Source organism: Gastrolobium bilobum, unplaced genomic scaffold (genome assembly GCF_033153095.1).
Source record: "Gastrolobium bilobum isolate Gb01-03AN ecotype WA unplaced genomic scaffold, APGP_CSIRO_Gbil_v1 utg16620, whole genome shotgun sequence".
In the NCBI taxonomy this organism is placed as follows: Eukaryota; Viridiplantae; Streptophyta; class Magnoliopsida; order Fabales; family Fabaceae; genus Gastrolobium; species Gastrolobium bilobum.
In genome coordinates, this window is record NW_026896703.1 from 17,184 (window position 1) to 41,838 (window position 24,655).

The following is a 24,655-nucleotide window of genomic DNA, read 5'->3' on the forward strand; positions in this document are numbered from 1 at the left end:
AAAATACTCATATGCTTCCTTTGTTTCACTTTCAACAACAAATGCAATTGGCAACACCTCATTATTTCTATCTTGGGCTGTGGCGATCATTAATGTTCCTTTATACTTACCGTATAGATGCATACTGTCCACCTATATAACTGGTTTGCACCATTTGAACGCCTCACGACATTGACTGAAAGTCCAAAAAACACGTTGAAAAATCAGAAACCCATTAACAACCTGTCGATTGATGACATACGATTCATCTTGAATATGATAAACAGATCTTGGGTAAAATGCAACATGTACTCGAACCATCTTGGCAGGAACACATATGACTCATCCTAATCATCGTAAATCTTAGCAATTGTTTTTTGTTTTGCCTTTCAGGTCTTCTTGTAAAAAACATGAAATTCAAAGAAACCAGTCACCCTTTCTTGTATCAGGATCATAGCTACCAAAGGTAAAGCCTAGACCATGTCTGCAAAACCATTCACAACACATGCACATTAGGATTGTTATTTACGTTCACTGATAAATTCCAGATAATTATCAAAACGAACATATAGTATTGGACATAGTGCCTATTATAGCCTCAGAAATAAATTCAAAATCAAGCTGTCTGTGATCTTGGGAGAGGAATTTGCTCACATTACTATGATTTCAAACCCATTTACTAACCACCCAAGTGTTGCTATTCTTCGGTTTAATTGCTTTTACTCGCCTATTGCAACCTTGTTCATGGCTCCGACATTTCATAGACAACTTGGCCGTAATACTCTCAACCAATACAACTTCTTGATGTTCCTTCATGCAGTAATGTTTAATTGCACCTTGGACATCGTGCTTGGACCCGAACTCTTGTTTCACATACAATTTCTCTCCTCTTGTCCACGGACCCTGGCTTAAGCCTTCAACATCCAATATATCTTCATTAGGGTAATCTCAATTAACAGTCTCATAATGTTGAATCGCATTCTAAAATAATGTAACATCTGCATATTCACACATAATAGGGTAGATGCGAATAAATGCTAACTAATGAAAAAATTAAATTAAAATAATACAACTCACTAACTAACCCGATGATTATGGATCGAAACAACTGCGGGATTGGACATAGGGGTACTAGTCTCATGTGACACGGGATTACTATGATGTTCATCACCTGCATCGCTATCATTCTGATCATGGTCATTAGCCAACGAAGTGTCTTCATCTTCGTCTTGCTCCTCATTGTCAAGTTCAACATCTACCATATAGTCGTTTTCTTCTCCATGTGCAACGACTGATTGTGTGGGTTGGGGTACAGAAGATGATACATAATGTGATTGACTATTAAGGTCTAGTCAGTGAATCAGTATTTATAGATCCTCTGACGTCTCAATATCCACGTATAACTCAATAAATTAAGACGTAGAGTTATCGATGAAAGTTCAAAGGAAAACATCCACGTCCTCATCGTTAGATATCTCAAAACCCACATATTTGCGGTTTCCACCTGGAACTCTTCCCGTCACCGAAGATATTACTTGATTTTGTTGCAGCTTCAACTTTCGACTGATCTTCTCATTTAAAACTTTAATGGACATGCCTCAAACAATATACATTGTTCTTCTTTTCACTTCGAAGGTCAATTCGCCTGCATTTATAATTTTAGAACCATTGTAATATACAAATGAACAAATTTGATCTATTTTTTGCTTATGTTAAAATGCAAAATAAAAATAAAAATTAGAGGGTAGATTATGGCTCAAGATAGGGATGAGATAAACAAAAAAAAAAGACATAATCTGTGACAGTGAATGAAAATAATGAAAGGAAACACAACTTAAATATCAAATACAGTAATGACGAATGTGAGAATGAAACTCTGAGCAATTCATTTTCATAGCCGAGAAGGGGTATATATACAAGAGTTTAGGATTGGTTAGGTACGATGGACGGCTGAGATTTAATCAAATTTGTATTAAACATGGAAGGCGCCAAGGCATTATACGTGGCTACTCTTGTTTGGATCAGACTATTCTCTTACACTTTCAGTGTTTCTAGTGTCGGTTTTAGTGTTTTCAATGTCGACAAGCATAAAAAAGGAGTGAGTGGCGTTAGTGTGCTTTACGGAACTAGTGGCGTCAGTGTGCCTGACGGAACTAGACCCTTTGCTGACATGAAGGTTAGTCCCATAAGGATAATTGACGTTACTGATCCCGTACAGTCAACCTACGTGTTTGACTGCATTAGTTTGGTTAAACTTATCGAATGTGCTTTAACTAAGCATATCTTTTAACAAAGGTTATTAGATGGATGCTTTTGCTTTCATAATTGTGAGAGAAAGAAGCCAAGGTTGTCTCAACTCTCAGCATGTCAGAGAATGATGGCGTGCTTGCTAAAGAAGGGCAAAACCAAACGCAAGTCAGAATCACAAAAGGGATGTTTATATGTGCCTTCTCTATCACTCTTGCTTTCAATGTATGTATGGTTCTCCAATATTGCACCAGCTTTTTGGTTTTGGTGAGAATTATTCGCCTGACACAGAACACCTTTTTGTTTTCACCCCCCTTCCAATTTTGTTGCATGATGGAATATTATTTCCTTTTAGATCATGAAACCAGCGCATAAACCATGAAGCCACCGCCAGCTTAACACAGAATATAATCCATAGAATTTGTACTCTTTTTTCTTTTTTTTGTCGAAGGGGTTTGAGGACATAAGTTAAGTTCCCCGGTTAGAATCTTCCAAATAGATGAATTGATTTTAGCGTTTGTGGAGTTATGAGACACCAAATCAAAATGAGTGGGATTAAATTCACAATGCATTATAGTTACTTTTTTATTTTATTTGAATAATTTTAATTTCAATATTTTTGTTTTTATTTTACGTGAATTAATTTCTATGTGATATTTCATTTCATAAAATTATTGTTAATTCTATAACTCAAGCGTTCCAAGGTGAGGGATGCATGGATAAACTAAACGCCCTGTTCATAAAATTCCATTGATTTCAATCGGCCCAATCTCGAATGATACAGGTTTGGGCTAGTCCATTAAGACCAACAATTATTTTGGGACATGAAGTTGCATCCCGAATATTGCTAATGATAATGCTGATGTACTTCATGAAAATTACTCAGTACCCAAGATTTTATATCATATAAATTTGATAATAATAATTTAATTTGTGTTACATTCAACATTTCGATTAGAAGAGTATATTACTTCTAAAGTGTACAGAATGTGATATAATGTTGTGTTCTCTTTGATTCCATCACTAAAATTTTTAGTGGAACCAGAATGTACCACTTTTTAACCTCATGATCTGCTCTGTTTTATTTTTAAAATACACCAAACATATAATAGAACTAACGTTTTATCCCGCTCTAACATGTATGTCAAAGACTACCATGTTTAACTAAGTTTATTACATTGGGGTTGTATAACAATTTTTAATTTACAACCAACCAGAAAGCAGAGCCCTCCATCATGCCATATTTATTAGCACTGATAAATTTTAAACAAGCATCAAATTAGGTTTATGTTTAACATCTACGTTCTGCAATGACTATAGACAAATCTGTTCCTCACTGCAGAGACCAGAACCTTAACATCTGTCTTTCATCTGTATATGTGGTAGATTTTAACCTTCCAAGTCATTTTCTATAACTTCGATGCCATTTGTCGATCAAAACTCATGAGATCTTTTCTTAAAATCTTTCCTGTGGCTGACTTGGGAATCTTTTCTATAAAAGTCACTCGCCGCAACCTTTTGTATGGTGCAACCTGGACAAAGAAAAGAACCCAATCAACAGCCAAAGAAAATCTCCAACCTTCAAACTAATACGCTACAGTATTATACACACAAATAAAGCCATCTTTACTTGTTTCTGACAGAAAGACGACGACAGGATATATATTCTATTTCTGCAATTGAATATATCAGACTGTCGGAGTTTTTCAAAATATGAATTTTACATTCACTAATCAAGTGGGAAATGAAAAGTGATTACGCCATAGTAAGGATAATATTTCATTTATTAATAGCTTCTGATATTTAAACCTGGATGCTTCTTGTTGTCAATAATGATTAAACTGTGTCATTATTGAAAAGGGGTTATCGTTCCTTGACTTAATTATTGCTATGTCATTATTGAAAAGTAACTTGGTTCTTTGTTGTTTCATTTTTTTTAACGTTAATCACGTTTGCTCATAACATATAACACCTCTAATCAAGTATTTTTCTTGGAAATGATTCTCTGAATATACTTATCTTACCTGTTTTGCTACATATTTCTGAATGTCTTCTTCCGTTAAGGAGCAATTGGGTGAGCGAACGACATAAGCAACTGGAACCTCACCAGCTTTAGCATCGGGGGATCTGAATTTGGAATTGACACCCAGTCCTCATCAGTCATGTCTTTTTTAAAAAATGAGGTGATAGGCATAATATATCAAAATATGACTTACGGGATCACCCCAGCATCAGAAATTTCAGGGTGAGAAACTAGCAAGTCTTCAAGTTCTGCTGGCGCCACCTAACAAAGGTTACACATTTTAGATAAATTTCAGAGCACGTGCTTGTTTAATATGCCAAATATGCACTATATATAGTAAACGTACTTGTCCGGAAGTGATTCTCACGGTAGCATCTAGGAATATACTCAATGATGTTTCATATAAGTGACTGATTGGCAATCAAGAAATCTACAACATACGATTCTTTCCCCCAGAAACAACTAAATTTACGTTCCACTCGTGTCACATTATTACATTATTAGCATCTTCTATTTGATAGTAGATATATAAGTTGGCTGTTTCCTGATCATAATATTCTACAGAAATTTTTTCAACCGCGCAGCAGTAGGGCCAGGGGGGTTTGCATTTCATAAAAAATATGGACCCCTTGGCAGGATAAGGAAGACTGATCAAGGGAAAATTTTCTAAGCTGGGAGAGGCTTTAGCGGCTAGAGAAGCTCCTTTGTGGACAAAGAAGCATTTTTTATTTATTTATTTATTTTATTTGTAATAAGAAGCATTATTCAAGGAGTAAGGAAATTGTTGGGATTTTCAAGTGTAATGAGTCCCACTCTCACATTGATTAGTAATAGGCTAAGTGAAGTCTATATAAGTTGATAGACTCATGAACCCAATGCCCTTAAGATTTTTGGTTGAGACATGGTGTTGAATCCACTTGGTGTGATTCTCCTAGCTTAGCCTATTGGTGATGGTTCCCCGCCACGGGCTCCTTCTGGACCTACCTGACAATGGTATCAGAGCTTAGAACAGATAGATGTTAAAACTGCCTTTTTGCATGGTAATTTAAAGGAGCAAATTTTTATGGAGCAGCCTAATGGCTTCATATAGAAAGGCTCCAAAGACAAGGTTTTCCTTCTTAGGAAATCCTTGTACGGCCTGAAACAATCACCTAGGCCGTGGTATAAGAGATTTGATGACTTTGTGATATCACAAGGTTTCAATAGGTGCAGTTATGATCATTGTGTGTATTATTTAAATGCTGATGATGATAGCTATGTTTACTTGCTTATCTATGTTGATGGTATGCTCATTATTTCTCATAACAAGATAATATTAATAGGCTAAAGGAAATATTGAAAAGGGAATTTGGTATGAAAATCTTATGCTCTATTAGAAAAATTTTAGGCATGGATATTTTTAGAGATAGAGATGCAAGAGTGTTGCCTTTGTCTCAATCACATTATGTGAATTTTTTTTTTTTAAAATGTTTGCTATGCATTTATCCAAGACTATGAACACTCCTTTAGCTGCCTATTTTCGGTTGAAACCTATATGTGGTGAATTAGATGAAACTGAATCTGTCTACATGCAAAAAGTGCCATATTCAAATTCTATAGGAAGCCTAATGTATGCTATGACAGGTAATAGGCCTGATATTGCTCAAGGAGTGAGTGTGGTGAGCAGATTTATGTCTAAACCAAATAGAGAACATTGGAATACAGTAAAATGAATCTTTAGATATTTAAATGGATCATGTGATAACTGTTTAAATTTTATTGCTGATGATTCTAATAAGTTTGGTGTTAGAGGATATTATGATGCAGACTATGCAGCTGTTCTAGATCAGAGAAGATCAATGACTGGCTATATCTTCACGGTTGGAGGGAATGTGGTTAGCTGGAAACAAATCTCCAGCATGTGGTGGCCCTCTCAACAACTGAATCAGAGTATATTGCACTAACTAAGGCTATCAAAGAAGCCTTATGGCTTAAAGGTATTGTATCTGAATTGGGACTTGGTAAGGATGTTCCCAAGGTTTTTTGTGACTCACAAAGTGCTATACACTTGTCCAAGATTAGTGCCTTTCATAAAAGGATCAAACACATAGATGTTAGGTTGCACTTTATTAGAGACATTATCTCTAATGAGTAAGTTGAGGTGGAGAAGGTCTCCACTTCCTGGAATCTTGCTGCAATTTTCACTAAGTCCGTTCTCGTAAACAAGTTTAAGGATGCCTTAAGCTTGTTGAAGGTTCTGGGTCAATCTCGTTGAGATGTAGGGTCAGGGAGTCTATCTCCAATTATCGGTACTTGCGTGCTACCTTATGAAAATAAGGTGGAGTATGTTATAATTGTATTTTCCATAAGTAGCCTTGTTAGTTTGTTTTACTTTGCATTGTTAAAAGGATATTATGGTCACATCCAAGGGCGGAGGGAGGGGGTGCTAGGGTGGGCGGCCGCCCCCCTCCCTAAAATTTGAAGAATTTTTTTTTTACGCTAGACTGCACTTCTTCCTTCTCATCTAGCAGTGGTCTCTATTTTTACGTCATCATTTGTTAAAGAACTTGTTTTCTCATCTGCATCACATTCCCTTCTTCAGTTGGTTTATAAGTTATAGTTTCATCATGCTTCTCAAATTCAGATTTTGTTGTATCTTCATCAAGCAATCCCATTAGCAGTTCCGCACTACATTCCCCATCTTCAGCTTGTATTTCCCTTTTAGAAATACAAACCTCTCTTTTGATGGTGACTCAATAGTTTTCAATGAGCTTCACGTTTCCTACACCAGTTTCCCCTCTAGGTATTCCTCAACAGCTTTTGTTCTTCGCTATTCTCCCTTCTCTTCCATCTGGGTCACTCTGGTTAGAGCTCAAAATCATGAAAATCAATTCATTTTTCAAAAGGGTTGTCCTGGGTTGCTCTGTTTTATTTTGTTATTTTGTTTTCTAAAATTGGTAATTTTTTATCTTGTTTTTTCATTTTTTTTTGTTTTACTCATGGTTCATTTTCTTGCAATAGTCCCTTTTGAATATATTTGAAATAGTCTAGATTGAGAAAGCTATTATCTTGTTCAAATTTGAGATTGAAACTAGTTGTGGAGTTGAAGTATCGCGCCTCTGTGAAAATTTGATGGAGATTAGTGAGATTCTACTTATGGTTTTTGCTTCCATTTCATTTTTATGTTATGTTGTTGTAGTTAAACGTGCCTAAAATTTATTGGAGATCAGTTCTTTTGTTTTCTAAAAATTAGTTCTTTTGTGCGTGTACATTTTCGCCCCCCATCCATGAATTCCTGGCTCCGCCACTGGTAACATCACAATTTTATTGAAACCCTGCATTTGGTGAGCTTGTGATATACTAACACTGTAGATTGGTTTTCATACTTGTAACACTCCTTTTCGTTTTGCAATATTTTCTCACTTGGCTCTCGATAGTTCCCAAAATCGCTTTGATAGGGTTTATGCTTGAAACCCAAAATCTGATGTACTAATTTGGTTTGCATTGAGTTTCTTCTTGGTTCTTGTTTCCTGTTTTGTGCGCAGGTTGATCACTAGAGCTTGGTGGTGATTGGAGATCAAGGTGCTTCTTGGTGGTGCTTTCTTGGAGACATCAAGAAGGTGGTTTGAAGACTTTGGCAGTGGAAGGAGCTTTTGGGTACCACTACTGGTTGTGTGTATATGATTGTTTCTCTCCACTGTGTAATAGAGTATTTCTCATAAAGTTTTCTGGTTTGGGTTTCTGTTTTGGTTTCTATAATATTGGGGCCTTAGGGATTATTTGGGCTTTGGGTGTTTTTGCCTAAACTGAATATTGCGTATTCATTTTCTTTCTATTTTTACATAGTGCAAGCACCAGAGAGTGGACTCCCAAGTGACCCTGTGGATGTAGGTAACTTGGTTTTAAACCCAATTTATGAACGACTCAAATATTGCGTGTGATTTTCTCTCTTTTATCTCCTTTTACTGTTAAAGAAATCTAGATTCTCCATATGTAATTTCAACAATTGGTATCTAGAGCTTAGGTTTCATGCCTTCTTTTCTTGTATATGTGCTCTCTGTAATTGCTGATAAATGTTGTTTGCTCTCTTTTTTGCAATCTTTTATTGCATGCTTCGATTTTTCTCTGCAATTACTACTTTTTTTGTCAAGAATATTATTTGTTATATCTTCCGCGCTTCCTCTCCCCCTCTTTCTTGTATTGCGTCTGTTTTCCTTGTTGTCTTGGTCGCTGGAACTCATCAAGATGGGCACTACACGCGTGGAGGTAGAGAAATATGTTGGCAAAGGAGATTTCAATATGTGGAGGAAGAAAATGAATGCTGTATTGGTTCACCAGAAGTGTTCCAAGGCCTTTGGTGGTGCTAGGGATATGCCTGCCACCACGAGTGCTGAGGAGAAGGAGGAAATGCTGGAAACTGCTTTCAGTTTGTTGATTTTGCACTTGACTGACAATGTCTTTAGACAAGTGGATGATGAAACCACTGCTGTCGGGGTTTGGTTAAAGCTGGAATCCCTTTTCATGACTAAATCCTTATCAATTAATTTTTTTTTTAAGATTTTGGGTTGATACATGGTGTCGGACTCACTTGCTACGGTTGGTGTAGCCTTAGCCCATTTATGATAGTACCCAACCATGGGCTCCCCCTAGACCCGCCTGACAGTGGTATCAGAGCCAGGTTGGGCTCGGGTTAGCCAAGTGTTTGGCTAGAAAGCGGGTTGAGTACTTAGGCCCTCGGTACTCGATTGATGAGGAGCATATCAATGTTGGGATTTCACACTTTAGGGGGAGATTGTTGGGATTTTTAAGTGTGATGAGTCCCACATTAGTTGGTAATTGGCCAAATGAAGTCTATATAAGTGGATAGACCTACGAACTCAATTCCTTAAGGTTTTGGGTTGAGACATGGTGTCGAATCCACTTGGTGTGGTTCGCCTAGTATAGCCTATTGATAGTGGTTCCCCGCCATGGACTCCTTCTGGACTCGCTTGACAAAACTCATTGGTGTTAATGTTATACAAAACCTTGATATCTCCATTTTATCCAAACAAGTTTTCATGGCCAGTTAATGTTATAGGACATTTGGATTCTAGCAGATGTATCTCTTACAGGTTTCATTTCGTTATATCCCAAGGGCAGTTGATTGTATAGCTCACTTGGTACCTAGAGATCACACCTTACGAACATCTTCAACTCCAATGAGTTAAAAGCTAATGGCAGGTGTTAGCATTCAATCTTCAAGATCATTCAGCAGGAGTATGTTAGCTAATTTTGAATAAGCACTTATTAAAAGACATGTGACGTGATCTGGATGGTTATGCACAGAGAACCGAACTACATATACATTATGCCCACGAATACTAACGTAAGAGAATTGATATGTAGGTATGGTATAGTAATATCACACTACTATCTCATTTGGAAAAGTGGTGATGTGGTTATGTTATTTGATCACAACCACTCATTGATGATGAGATAAGAGAGAAAAAAGTGTATAATTTTTAAATGAGTAGTTGTGATCAAATAATATGATCACATGACCACTTTTCCACATGAGAGGATCCACTCCCTAGACTCACATAGGTAGTTCTTGGCTCTGTATCCTGCTGTCTCAAGTACGGAAGTACCAATCTACTGCAGATACTTATATAAACTGCTTAATTACATAAATTCGCTAGGCCTAGTCTAGAAAAGCCTTTTTAGACTGACCCAAGGAGGGAACTATTGCGCAAAACTAAAAAACCTCTTATGGCAAAAAAACAAAAAACAAAAAAGGAAAAAGAAAAGAAAGAGAGAGGATATATCAACACTGTAACTTGCTAGAAATCATAAAAGAAAAAGCTTTTTCTTACCAGAAAGGACTACTCACTAAGTTGACAATGAACATATCATATCATACCTGATACCCGCTACACTTGATAAGCTCTTTTATTCGATCTACAACATATAGCTGTCCCTCTTCATCAAAATATCCAAGATCTCCTGTACGCACCCAACCTTGATCATCAATGGTCAGTTTTGTCGCTTCTGGATTGTTAAAGTAACCTGAAAAGATAAATCATATACAATTCTTATCATGATCAATTCAAATTCAATGAAATCTGGAAAAGTAATAGATATGAAACTCTAATCAATTCAGTGATCTAGTAATATAATAAGCTGTTTGAAAAATTGATAATGTAATTAGCTGTTAAAATTTTTCCGTCACACCCCCAGGCAACCTTTCTTATGGCTTTGCAATGCTAGTCTCTAGGAGTAGGGGCAAGCAATGATAACATATTAACTCCAAGCAATACAAGCTACTAGCAGCTTGAGTAGTATATGCTCCACAGCCTTCATCTGGGTAGTGTAGATATACTTTCCATATCTAGTATAATCCAACATTGATGCTCAAATATATTAATACCTAACCAAACTTCACCGGTGATTAGTTCAAACCACTCTCCTTTAGACCCTGGCTAGCAATGAGTAGTGTAGATATACTTTCCATATCTAGTGTAATCCAACATTGATGCCCAAATATAATAATACCTACCCAAATTTCACCGGTGATTAGTTCAAACCACTTTCCATTAAACTTTGATTAGTGAGTGTAGAGGGAAGAACAATCTTTATATGCAGCCTTACCCTTAAATATTTGTAAAGAGGTTGTTTCCCGGAATCGAACCCATGATTTTTATCCTCTTGATAGAAAAATATTCTCATTGATTTCTATCATTGATTCAACATACACCTTATATAAATCTCTAAGCCTATAACAAATAAGTTTGAGAAATATAAAGCTTACATCCTTTGAGAAAGTTCTGCAAAATAAAATCAATTAAAGACAAATAACTCAATTCTACCTTGCATCATAGTAGGTCCTCGTAGCCAAATTTCCCCTAATTGATTCGGTGGAAGGGGCTTCAATGTTTCTAAATTAACTATTCGGGATTCTACACATGGATTCAATGTTCCCGTTGAACCTGAAAGGCGGCAACCTTCCTTTGGATCTTCTAAGGAAATAATTCCACATGCTTCAGTCATGCCATACCCCTGTCAGAATTATCATACATGAAGCAATTGGTGTAGCAGCGAGGAGAAAAATGCCAGAATTATCATACAAGATTCCCTGTTAACACTAATTATTGCATACTTAAAGAGACATTATGAGCATTAGTGGCATGAATCCGGACTGAAAAACAACTCAGAAGCATCATTATAAGTCACTAGTAAGGATTATTCTAATCAATGTCTTTAATGGTTGGAGTGCCAAATTGACAGATTCCCATTATGGTTGGAATAGTAACTGTTCGGAATTTAAAGGGTAAACTTCCACATTAATTAAGAATGGACTAAGTAAAGATTGAAAAGAGTGAAAAGACGCATAAACTCATATCGTTGACATTTTGGGTTAAGATATAATGTCAACCATAGTTATTATTTCTATATTGATCTCATAAAGGATGAGAGATTCGAAATTTCACAACAACGCTCTGGTCGACAAATCAAGTCTAACACTATTTACTAATATTAACATGTGTTTTATTAAAAATCATATTAACAATTGTATAAGTTAGTCTATTTATGAGTTATTAAAAAGGGTTTTATGTTTATCATGTAACATAACACAACTTCACTTTCCTATACACACATTAAAGAGGTGGGGTCCACATGTTTTTCTTTCTCTTTCATCATTCCACTTTTTCTCTCCCTTTTATTGTGTGTGTTGGAAACAAAACTTAAGTTATGTAACATAATATTAATAAAATCCTATTAAAAATCTTACAAGTTGATAGATGAAATTCATAAACAAAAACTCACAAATATAGCTAATGGTCAACAAACCAAGTCTCACACTTTTAAGTAATATTAACATAAGTTTTAGCGATTAATATTTCCCATGTTATAGGAGATAATTTTATCTTCTACACACAAAAAAGTATGTGGAGCCCATGTGAAGCCATGTGAAAAAAAGAGAGAAAAAAAATATAGATCTCACACACTTTTATGTGTGTAAAAGATAAAATTATCTCCTAGAACATAATAAATATTAAACCCTAAGTTTTATAAAAAATCATATTAATATGATAGTAGTCCATATAGGATTAAAATTCTAACACCAAAATTAGACTCTTTACATTGATACATGAAATTACTAATCAATAAATTTTATGTAAATAGCTACATCCGATACATCAGTGGTGTATGGAAGTACCTGCATGATTTCAACACAGGGTAGAATCTTAGCACACTCCTGCATCAAATCTCTCCCTAAAGGAGCAGCACCACCCGCAATCTGCTTCAGCGACGACAAGTCATACCTGTTCACCACATCACGCTGCTTCACCAGCTCCACCATCACCGGCGGAGCAACGTACAAATGCGTCACCCGGAACTTCTCCACCGCCGCCAGAGCCTTCTCCAGTTCAAACCTCCCCATCGAAACCACCGCGCTCCCCCTCCGCAGCTGCGAGTACGTTATGATCGAGAGCCCGAACACGTGGAACATCGGCAGGAAGCACAGGAACACGCTGTTCCTCTCGCCGTCCCGGTCCTGATCAGCCGTCACCGCCAGCGACGCCGCGATGAAGTTCCGATGAGTCAGCACCACTCCCTTGCTCCTCCCCGTGGTGCCGGAAGAGTAGAGAAGCGCCGCCACGTCGGACTGCAAAACGTCGCCGTTAGCCGAAACCGAAACCTTCTCGGCCTCTCCGATCAAATCCGCGTAGTACCAAACCCTAGAACCGAACGCATTCGATGAATTTACATGAGTAGAAGCACCATCGAGCAATATTAACGGTAAATTCAAGTTTAATCCTTCGATTTTGTCCAAGAGTTCTGATACGGTGATGACGAGCTTAGGTTTGGAATCGTGGACTTGTTTGGAGAGTTCTGAGACTGTATATAAGGGGTTGCAAGTAGTGGCGATGGCACCAATGGCAACGACAGCGAGGAAGCACACAGGGAAGCGTATAGAGTTCGGAGCGAATAGCAAAACGACGTCGCATAGTTTGATTCCGAGGCGTCGTATCAAGATGCGAGAGAGGGCGGAGACTTGCGTTTTGAGGTCACGGAAGGTGAGGGATTCGCCGGAATGTGCGTCGGCGAGAGCGAGGGATGCGGCGGAGGAGGCTGTGCTTTGGAAGAGGAACGAGGTTAGGGAGAGGTTTGGATCGGTGGGAAGGTGGATGTGTGGCCTCGGTGAGGAATACGTCATCGTTTTGAGGTCGAAGGATCTCGCCATTGTTAACGGAAATGTGAAGAGTGAGTTTCTTCTCTTGAAGGTTTTTAACTGATTTTCATATCGTATTTGTCGTTACCGCCAAAAAGCATTGTTGAGTGATGTTGACTATATTACAATGTGTATATTTTGTATGAAAAATTTTCAGGCGTTACGATGGCATACAAATAAATAGTACAAAGAAGAAGAAAAATATTACTCTAATTTAACAATTATGTCTAAGTCAATGCATTTAGATCATTAAAAATGCGCCAGAGATGTGTCCGTGCTGAAGTTCGATGAAATAAATATTCAGGGAATGAGTTTTCATGTTTTTCGGTTTGTTGTTTGTTTTTAGGCAAAAATATTTATTTAAAAAATCATATGTCATTTTAATTTAGGGATAGGATATTGTGACACCTAAGTTATGTTACACCCATGTGACACCCAGTCAATTTCACCGTTAGATCGCTTATGTTGATCCAATGGTTATATTTATTTCCATCTTTGTATGGTCATGATTTTCCAAATTTAATATTTTATATTTATTTCTACCTTTGAATGGTTATGATTTCTTATATTTAATGCTTTCACTTTAAATTTGGGAAATCATGACCATACAAAGATGGAAATAAATATAACCGTTGGATCAACATAAGTGATCTAACGGTGAGATTGACTGGGTGTCACATGGGTATAACATAACTTGGATGTCATAATATCCTATCCCATTTAATTTATGACATATGGTTATATCCTTTAAAAGGATAGATGTTTTTCTCTTGTTTTTATTGATGTATATTTGTGTTTCACGAAAATGTTGGTTTGAAATATTATAACAATAAAAAATTATTGAATTGCAAGTTTCTTCGCTTAAAATTTAGCAATGCATCCAAATTCATATATTTTTGCCTTATCTCAGAAGTTACATTTTCTATTCCTTCTCGTTTAAGCATAAGAAAAAATTATAAATAATTAATAAACTTGTTTATTATTATTATTATTATTATTATTATTATTATTATTATTATTATTCATTCACTTATATATCTAAATAATTCGTAAAAAATATGTTTAGAGTTATAACATTTTTCAGTTACTCGTTTATATATTTAGACTAATTAATGTGCATACAAGTATATTTGACGCATGCCATGATGAAATGTAAAGTTACCTTCAGTAGCTAAAGTCAGCAAAAACAAGAAGTCACTCTTCACCTTAAGAAAATTGCAAATGGAGTTGCACATAGGTGAATTGAACGTGACAGAAAACATTTTCTTTAGTTTTCGTCATTCCAAACTCAGAAAAATATATAGTGTCTTTTAAGTGTTTTCTAAAAGTGTGATGTATTCTCCTAATTCAAAAGAGAGTGATATTATTTTTTCCTTGTATTTAAAGAGTTGTAATAATTTCTTCTATGTTAAAATCTTCTATACTCTTGCTTGTGGTTTTTTCCGGTTGAGTTTTTCACTTAAATTTTTGTGTGTCACTTCAATTGGTATATTTGTAAGTGTTGACTTCTTGACGAGTGGAATTAAAATAAAATTAATTCATTTTATTGGTTTCTTGGAAAAGTTTCAAATTTAATGGTTATTTAATTACTCACCATCAGATAACACATAGAGACTCCAACATTGATGTTATTAATAATGTCTTGAGATTCCTATTTTTCTGAGTTCTATTTTAGTTGTATAATACTCTCTTATCTAACAATATTCACATATTCACATATCAACGTATGACCAAGAAAGTTTGAGACTATGTCCCAAATAATTTATTGAGGAGTATAAGAAGTAAATTTAATACTAATTATATCCTATTCTACTAGCTCCATGTCTGCTCGGTGGGTCCACCAACATTCGGCACGTGGAGCACATGGCTTCCCTGCACACATATCTTCTCACATTCCCCACATATGCATGACCCTTTACATGTCATGGGTCACACAACCTCACACCTAGTGGGACCCACGGGGTTGAAAATAGTTATGGGATCAGGCCTTGTGGACTAAGAGGGAATCTCTAACCTCCTATATAAATAGACCTCAGCTCCTTCACAGTTTATCTTCTCCATTTGTCCTCCATAGTTGTTATTCTGTTGAATTCTCGCTATAGCCATAATCGTAGCCTACACACACCACCCTCATTAGCACCTTCAATATACTTGAGGCTAATCGGAGATATTTCAAAGCTTTGGTCCATACCATTACCTCTTTCATCTCCTTCAAATCAACATACTTCACCCATTCGGGAAACAGATCCATACTTCATATTTTGATTCAGTTCTGCATGGATTCCCATAAAATAATGAGGGAGAAAGGGAGGGGATGTCAATGAAGCTTACAAGCATTGTTTATTATTTTTTAGCCATGTGATCAGCAAAATGTTCAGCTATGATAGCGGGTCAATGGCGACAGAGAATCTTCTTTACGAGAAAGTTTTTTGTAGTCTTATGGAAATAACGTGAGATGCGTAAAAAGGCTAGAGACGTTCAAGAATCTTTTTAAAAATCTAACACAAATCGAGTTGACATGTGTCCAACATGCAGAAAATGAGTTGACTGGTCTGAATTCATTAACTCGCTGCCTTTGCAAGCGAGTTTCTTTGATGCTGCCACGTATCCGTGACACATATGAGAGTTTTGACTGGTTTGGCCACCAACTCACTATCAATGGCAACGAGTTTAGTGGCCTGAGGAATTGTGCCACGTGGCATTTCAAATCCACTTCTACTGACAGCGGGTTTGTAGCCGTGCATTTTGGCAAAAAAAAAAATTTGCCCACATGGCAATCCAGTAAAATTTTGTGAAAATCGTGTCAGTATGATCAATACCCCCACGTTTAACTAAAGAAGAAAGTATATGTAGATTGCATATCTATTTTCAAATTTATGTAAAATATGAATTAGAAGAAAAATATATTTATAAAAACAATTAAAATTATAAAAAACATGTATTTAATTCAAATAAAATCTTAAAAGTATAAATTAAAAATATTTAAAATCTTATATATATATATATATATATATATATATATATATATATATAGTCAAGATCATTTTACACCAGTGTAAGTTACACTCTCAATTTTGTCCGTTGAACCCACTTATATCTAAGGGCTCTACTTTTTTAGTAATGTGAGTCATTGGATACAAGTGGATCAATGGTCAAGATTGGGTATAAGACTTCTAACTCTTACACCGTTGTAAGAATATCCTGCCCCATATATATATATATATATATATATATATATATTAAAAAATTAAAAATTATAAAAAAGATATATGTTCTTCTTTAAAAGAAAATACAATGGAATATTTAAACATTTTATTTATTTTATAATTTAGCATATAAGAAAAATTAGTATCCCTATATTGGGTATTGTTTGCTTGTATATGCGTGTTTCATGTTGTGGCCCATAAGGTTTAATGGTAATCCACAATTTGTTTTTTTAAACTATATGCTCATTTACCTATTTTATATATAGGAAACAATTATTCTACCTATTCTTATTTTATCTACCCCTCACGACATCGTTAGATTATAATTTCATCTAACGGTGGAGATTTGCGAGATAAAGTAAACCCTTTTATCCCTCTCTTCCCCCTCACTGCCTCTCATTCTTTCTCTCTCCTCCCATCCTTTCTCTTTATTGATACATAGGATCGAAATCCCTTGTGAGTTTGAATTGATTTTTTATTCACTCTATTTGTCATGACTCTTATAAAATAGTTTTGTTTATCGTGGTTGATGCCTAAGATGCCAATAGTATGACAGCGATTCAAATACCAAATCCCTAACTTTATCTCTCTTCAATGACGCTTCAGCAACCAAAATTGTATGAATGTTAGTACGCTTAAGCATTAGTATGACTTAGAAAGGGCCAAATAAATTTTTGTTGGAAACAATTCTTGCATTTTTCTGATAAACAAAGGTTTATTTCAGAAGTTCTAGTAACAAACATAAAACCTTGTTGTGAGTTTTAATTCACCCTCTGTCTTCGTTGATAGAGAAAAAGGGTGGGAGGAGAGCAAAAAGTGAGAGGCAATGAGGGGAAAGAAATGAGTAAAAGAATTAATTTACTTCGCAAATCTCTACCGTTAAATAAGATTATAATCTAACAGTATTTAGAGGTATACAAAATAAGAGTGGGTACTACATATATTATAAACCCGTTGCAGAGTGAATGACTTTCTATCATTCCTTTTTAGTAAATTTTTTTTTTTCTTAAAAAGATTAAAATAATTTTACATTTAAATGAAATACTTGAAAAATATTTTTAATTAAAAAATAATTTGAATATTAAAATTAAAAATTGTATTAATAATAATAATAAGGGAAATGTTATATTTATAACCTATTTTCGTTTACAACCTCTTACAATCATATCTTAATCGTTGATTTTTGTCAATCAACGGTTATCATTTATTGTGAATTAATAATTAATTAATAAATTTGATTTGTGAAAATCTTAACCGTTGATTGACAGAAATCAACGGTTAAGATATGATTGTAAGAGGTTGTAAATGAAAATAGGTTGTAAGTATAACCTTTTCCTAATAATAATAATAATTATTATTATTATTATTATTATTGTTATTATTATTATTATTCATTGTGAATATTAAAAGTTAAATAAGTTTTATAGCGTTTAAGGTTGATCTAAACTTAATTCCTTTTGAACTTTATCTTCCTCTTTATATATGTTCTATTAACGGTTATTATTAATGGGAATAAGGTAGTTACTAACTTGATAGTTATAATGATCATAATCTTATTATTATATAGTAGGAAAGTATCGTGGATTGGGGCCATACTCTGAACTTCAATTTTGTGTTATGAGAAGGGCTCACAATTTGGGTTTTATCTATAGGTTCTGAGTAAACGGGTTCATAATCTACGAATTTATTTTATTCGGATAATAATATATGGGTTTCACAAATTATATCTAACTAGACCCCGAATTATAAATTCGGAACATTATTATTATTATAAAAGCAAGATTTGGTGGTGGTGAAAACAATGATAAATTAAATATTTTGAAACTGAAAAAAAAATGAGAAAAAACTGGATAGAAGATGGCCTTAATGATGACGAGTACAAGTTTCCGATTCAGAAGCAAAAGTTTTTTTTAACGTTTATCCAGTGTTATAAAACTCGGACCGACTTGGCTGGGTCGACCGGGAACTGATAAACCGGTCATATAATCGGTTCGGTTGAAGTAATGGACCGGTTATGCATCAGAATCGGTGCGACCCGGTTTGACCCAGTCGGTTTTCATGAAAACCGGTGACTCGGTCAGTTAACCGGTGACCCGGCACAGTTCCAAAAAAAAATCTAAATTTTTTTTTTCCAAAAAAAAAATCATAATAGATATATTTGAATATTTTTTTGCTTATTGACTTACATAAGTTATGTACCTACAACACTAATATTATCTCAATTATGCACTATGCAGAAAATTTTGATTTGATTTATAGTTAGAGATGTCGTTTTCTAAACCTAAAGTCTCGTATCACGATCATTATATTTTTGTTTGATCTTTCATTGGATAATAATATGTCATTTATTATTATTTTATATTAAAATATTTGAAATTTTTAACATTTTTTTAGATATTTGAGTATGTTTATAATTTTTTAATATAAATTATAAAATTGTATATAATTATCGAGTCATGCGGTTGAACCAGTGACTCACTGGTTAAACCAGTGACCTAGTACCCCGATCAGATCAATGACCGAGTCGGTTTTAATAAGATTGATTTATCCATTTGAAGGAAAGAGGGTTTTTTTTTCCATGGCTCGTGATGGTCTTCGAATCGTATAAGCAACTAGGCAATAATACAAAGAAGCACGTGTTCTCCTCGAATTCTCAGCCAGAATTTTGGCCAGTAATAATTGAATAAAAATATATACAAAAAAATAATTGAATAAATAACATCTTCAGACTCAAAAATAATAGGCAAAATATCCCTTATAAGTTACAACCACCTCCCATTTTAGCAATATATTGATTAAGATTTTAAAAGAATTTTTTAAAGTAATTTTTTTTATAAATTTTAAAAGATTATTTAAAATTGAAGAGATTTTAAAGACTTTTTTAAAATCTTTCTTTACAGTCAAGATTTCATAAAATTGTATTTTAATAGAATTTATAAAATTTGAAAGGACAATATAGATAAAATTTTAAAAAATCATATGAATTTTTAACAAACATTCAAAATTACAAGAATCAATAAAAAAATAAAGAAATGCAATGATATTAATAAAAACTTAATATAACTTTCTCAATAAGTAAAACATAAATAATTTTTAACAAACATTCAAAATTACTAAGCAACAACTCTTCACATATCTAAAGCTATACTAGCCCTTCACGCGTTAGCATTTTCTCGTTATTGCTCTTGGGTATGACCAATGGATTGAAAATTATCTTCTTTATTTGATATCAGAGCTATACATATATTATTATAAGACCCAATTTTTTTATTTATTAAAATAGAGGTAGGATCCTTTGACACTAGTGTTAAATTTGAAATTTGACACCTCATCCGACAGCCATTAGATCAAAAAATATCAAGGGCTCTGATTTGTAAGCATGTGACACCATTGATATTTTTTGATCTAATGACTCTCAGATGAGGTGTCAAAGGATCCTACCTCATTAAAATAATTCTAAAGTTGCTCGGAACCTAAAGTTCATGATAAAATTTCGTTTGAATTTTTTTGCAATTGATTTTGAAAACCTTGGGGTTTTTGTTCTACATGATGAGAGTTTTCTAACCCTATATCATATACATGTTTTCATTGAGTATTCTAAGAAAATTTTGAATCTAAATTTATGGGTTCTATTACATGAAAGTTTAGAAAAAAAATTAAATTATTTTCAATCGATACATTGAAATCTTAAATTACTTTGGGGTTTGAAAAATAAGTTTTTAGTTATCTATTAATACAAAAATTATTTGAAATCATTTCCTATAGCGAAGAAATTTCGTTCATGAATGTATTGTTATAAAATATAGGGTTCATATTATGAAAGTTTCAAAATTTATTTAAATTGATATTATTTCATTGATGTAAAACGAGAATTGGTTTGAGGGTTTTAGTTTCACTGTTTATGTTGTTTTTTATACAAAAATCACACATTTTTGTGCTAAAAAAAATTGCAACCCATAGCTTGAAAAATTATTTTTTAAACTTCCAAAACTTTAAAGAATCTGTTGTTTTTGAGATGGATTATATTGGAATTTTGTTGGTTTATTGTTTCTGGATTGTTCTGTGATGAAAATTGCTAAAAAATTTGCTGCTTTTAAGCTTTGACGAAACTCCCATGACAGAACACAGTTTCGAGTGGGTCAACTCGCTAAAGGAAGAAGGAGACATTGTAATGGAGAAATCTCAATAAATCAATAAATCTTAGGGGTTAGGGTGAGATTGTGAGAGAGACATCCTATTTATATTTCTAACTAAAAAGTCTTAAGAAATCCACGTTAATAGAAAATTCATTAAAATCGTCAGAATTTTTAATACTACAAGATTATTTTTTGTTTGTTTAAAATATTGATTGAATACCAATAAATTTGGACAGACTCTAAAATAGTCTTTTAAAATTTTAATCGAATACCATGTGATTTTTTTTTTAATCTTTTAAAATTCTAGTTGAATACTAATAAAAATTTTTGTTCAAAAATAATTTATTAAAATCATGTGAAATTCCGATCCAATTCACCACCGTATATTATTAGGACTTGAGTTCAGACTTAGGTAGTGTTTGGTTCAGGAGAAGTGTCAATATCCCCAACAATCCTTGAGTGGGAATCAGTGTTTGCATCGTTTGATTCAAGAGAACAAAAAATTTTCCCAGTTTTCACGGTTGCATAGGCATCGTCTTTCGCGTGTAAAGAAGCCGGAAAGTTACTGTGCTATTTGTCCAAAGTTAATGTCGTATTTTGAGAAGCATAGCGAAATTGCTTTATGGGATGCACTTTTTTGACAAAACTACCCCGACGACAGCTGAGCAAAGTACACACACAACTACCCTCACCATCTGTGACAGTTGCCATCACTCTTCCGCGACAGGTTCCATTTGGTAAATTAAACCCAAAACTTTTGAAACCTAAATCGAAGCATGACCGAAGAAATCGAATTGGCTATGGTCGGAGGTCAGGTAATGCTATACAAACTCAGTTGTGAATCATTTTTTATCCAGTTGTGACATGCACTTCGATGGTTTAGTTTGATGTTACAAATTAAGAAATGGTTTCCTACAAATTTCTCCTCTATCTTTTCTGTATGTTCTTATATTTTCGACAAATGCATGGACAAAAATATAATGTTTGTTCAGATCTGTAAACCCAAAAGTGACTCTATCTTTTTGTACTCGTTAATTCTGTAAGCACTATTATGGGATAGCATTAGGCACACACCATTGTTATATTTGTTCATGGTATTGGTTGTGCATGTGATTTTCCTGTGATCCTTATTTATTAAGTTATGTGTTGTTTTGTAATTTTTTCAATATGGACGAAGATGGTGAGGGACCAGATGTATTTTTGCATTCTAAAATTTGACAAACATATGTATTTGACTGAGGGACTGATAGTGAGTCTTGTAATGCATTGAATTCATTCCAAGCAAGGTCAGAAGGTATGGTTTCAGGTCCTAAATTTGTTAAACATGTAACATATTGTTCGAGATTGTGAAGCAGTGCACAATTGGGTAGTCACAAATTATAACTTGTATGTATCAGTTGGGTAGTCACCCTTGTTTCCTAGTGTTGGCTAATTTTCCATGAATATGCACACTACAGATTTTTTGGCAAATGTTTAAATGAAGTGGATGGATGGTAGCTATGATACTGACATTTTTTGTTGTGAATGTTACTGATTTTTTTTATGATGTAAATCTCACAGTACAGGGTTTAGGGATAAGTAGTTGTAGAGAAGTCAGTCACATATGTGTAAGGTGTTGAACTTTATTTTGTGTAAGCAGTGGTGTATTGTCTCCTATATGGTTGCATTTTGGACTTGTTAAACACATCACCTATTATTTATGTAAATCTATATATACTATCAGTTACAGGTATTTGTCCATTTATAACTGTTCAATTTCCCATGTCTGTCAAATTGTGACTGCATGCATTCAAATTTGCTTGCTACTATTGATGCACTCCAAAAGACTTGCAGGTGCTTGAAGTTGGAGTTGTACTTACTTGCTTGCTGTCCTAATCATGAAAATGTTGAAGACAATGTGGTTTCATATTGGGTCATGAGTTAGATTCCCTGTTTTCTCTTTCAGAATAATCTCCCTCTAACTCCCTTGGTGACTCAGCTTTTGTGATTGATTCGGTACATTTCTTTCAACTTTGTATCCATTTTTCCACAAGCCTTGGTGACTTAGCTGACCACATATTCTTAATCTTTGGTGCTGGAGAGGTAAGTCTATATAATCATTTTTTGTTTCATATATATAAAATGATAAATGGAAATTCATTAGAACATGCAGTTTGTCATACAGGACACCATACAATTGTCACCAGGTTCCTCTCCAGCATTTAGTCAAAGCCGTAACTCATATTCAACTTATAACCCTGGGTCAACATCCATACTTGGTGATTCATATGAACATAATCAGAGTTTATCCACTATATGTGTACCAGTTTCTTCTGATATATTAATTGGGGACAATGGAATGGGTCATTTGGTCTGTCATACAGAATCAGGAACCTCAACTGAACTCAAGATTACCAATGCACTAGTGGTCGATTGGAGGAGTGTAAGAACCCGCACCGTTAATTAAGGTATTTAATTAATAAATTACGAGAAAATAGGAAATGATTCCATAATTGACCCTAATAATTATTTATGAGGCTTAATAATCGTAATAAGTGATTAAGAATACTGAAAGTCGCTTTTCGGAAGAAAAGTGCAGATACCGGTTCTGCTAGTCGGTATAAATGCGTACCGAGAAAGTATCTCGGAAAATTATAATAAGTGCATGTTAATTACTAGAATAATATGTAGGACTTGTAAAATGAGTTTCAAGTCCAGATAATGAGAACTGGTGTTGGAAACCGGTACTGGCTTGGAAAAGCGCGTACCGGAAAGATGCTCAGAAAATTATAAGAAAAATATGATAAATCTTAGAAAATTATGTAGTTTCATATTCCAAAGTTTGGGATTAAAATGCTAAGCGTAGCAATTAAAGTTAATATTGTATGTTTTATGGCTAAGTGGCTACATATATTCATTTTAGCACATAACCCTAGGCATACCAGAATCCCTACGTGAAGCACTTGGTGGGCTGAGGGTGGTTTACTGTTCCATTGCCTCCTTTCACCATTTTTGAACTCAAGTTGTCACCTTTACTTGATTTCTTCCCTCTTTGAGCTTGTATACACTTAAGAACATGCATGGTGAGGAAGTGTGAGGGTGTATTCTGAGTTTCCATCCTCTGTGTGTGGGTAAGGGTGCTGGTTTTGGGTGGTTTGGGTGTTGAAAGCCATAGTCATGGCATTTTGAGGTCCAAGTGGTGACCTTTGGTGAGAAGAACCAACCTTTGTGAAGCCATTTTCGTGCATCTTCCTTGAGTCAGACTTGAGGGGCTGTGTTGAGCTCCAAGAGCATCTCCTTTAAGCCTTTGGTATGTATACCAACCTTTGATCTTGAGTTTAATGCTTAAAAATGAAAGCTTGATGCATGTTAAGGCTTAAAGATGATAACTTGTTGTTGAGTAATGTTGAACACACCTAGAAATGCATGTTTAGGTGCTTTAAATCGGTAAAAACCCAACCTTGGAAGGATATCTTCACGAAATGCACTTTCTGCATTCTGTCGTGAAATATCCGGATATGTGCCCGATGAATATCCGGATATGTGATATCCAGATATGGGTTTTGAGTATCCGGATAATAGATATCCGGATATTGCATATCCGGATATGTCCAGTGAGATATCCGGATATTGCATATCCGGATATGGTCCCGAGGAATATCCGGATATTCTGGGATTTCGTAGAACAGTAGCTGTGCTTGTGTACAGTAGGCTATTGGGGGTTTGTGGACCCTAGATTGATGAAGTTGAACTTCTGTAATTAATGAACTAAGTCAGAATCAAGTGATTAAGGACTTATGGCTTGGTATGGAGCCTTAAGATGTTAAACGTAAGGAGAGGCGTTGTCTTTAAGTTATATGCTTGTGTTGCATTATTATTGATATAGTATTGG

General features: G+C 34.7%; 1 protein-coding gene across 1 annotated transcript; it reads right to left on the reverse strand.

Annotated features, from left to right (window-relative positions):
• Positions 1–3,635: 3,635 nt before the first annotated feature.
• On the reverse strand, positions 3,636–13,454 carry LOC133301534 (probable CoA ligase CCL10). Its single transcript, XM_061501181.1, has 6 exons — positions 12,426–13,454; positions 11,074–11,263; positions 10,128–10,273; positions 4,443–4,510; positions 4,251–4,353; positions 3,636–3,758 (listed from the first exon to the last, which is right to left on the reverse strand). Exons 1-6 carry the CDS (start codon positions 13,452–13,454, stop codon positions 3,636–3,638), a joined length of 1,659 nt encoding a protein of 552 aa, XP_061357165.1.
• Positions 13,455–24,655: the final 11,201 nt, after the last annotated feature.

Bases quoted from the DNA above. Each gene is read 5' to 3' on its own strand.
- LOC133301534 (XM_061501181.1), bottom strand. From the start codon at position 13,454: ATGGCGAGATCCTTCGACCTCAAAACGATGACGTATTCCTCACCGAGG. The intron at 10,274-11,073 runs GTAGAATTGAGT...TTATCTTTTCAG, and splicing joins AGGACCTACTATGATGCAAG to GTTACTTTAACAATCCAGAA. The intron at 4,354-4,442 runs GTAAGTCATATT...TTCCAAATTCAG, and splicing joins TCTGATGCTGGGGTGATCCC to ATCCCCCGATGCTAAAGCTG.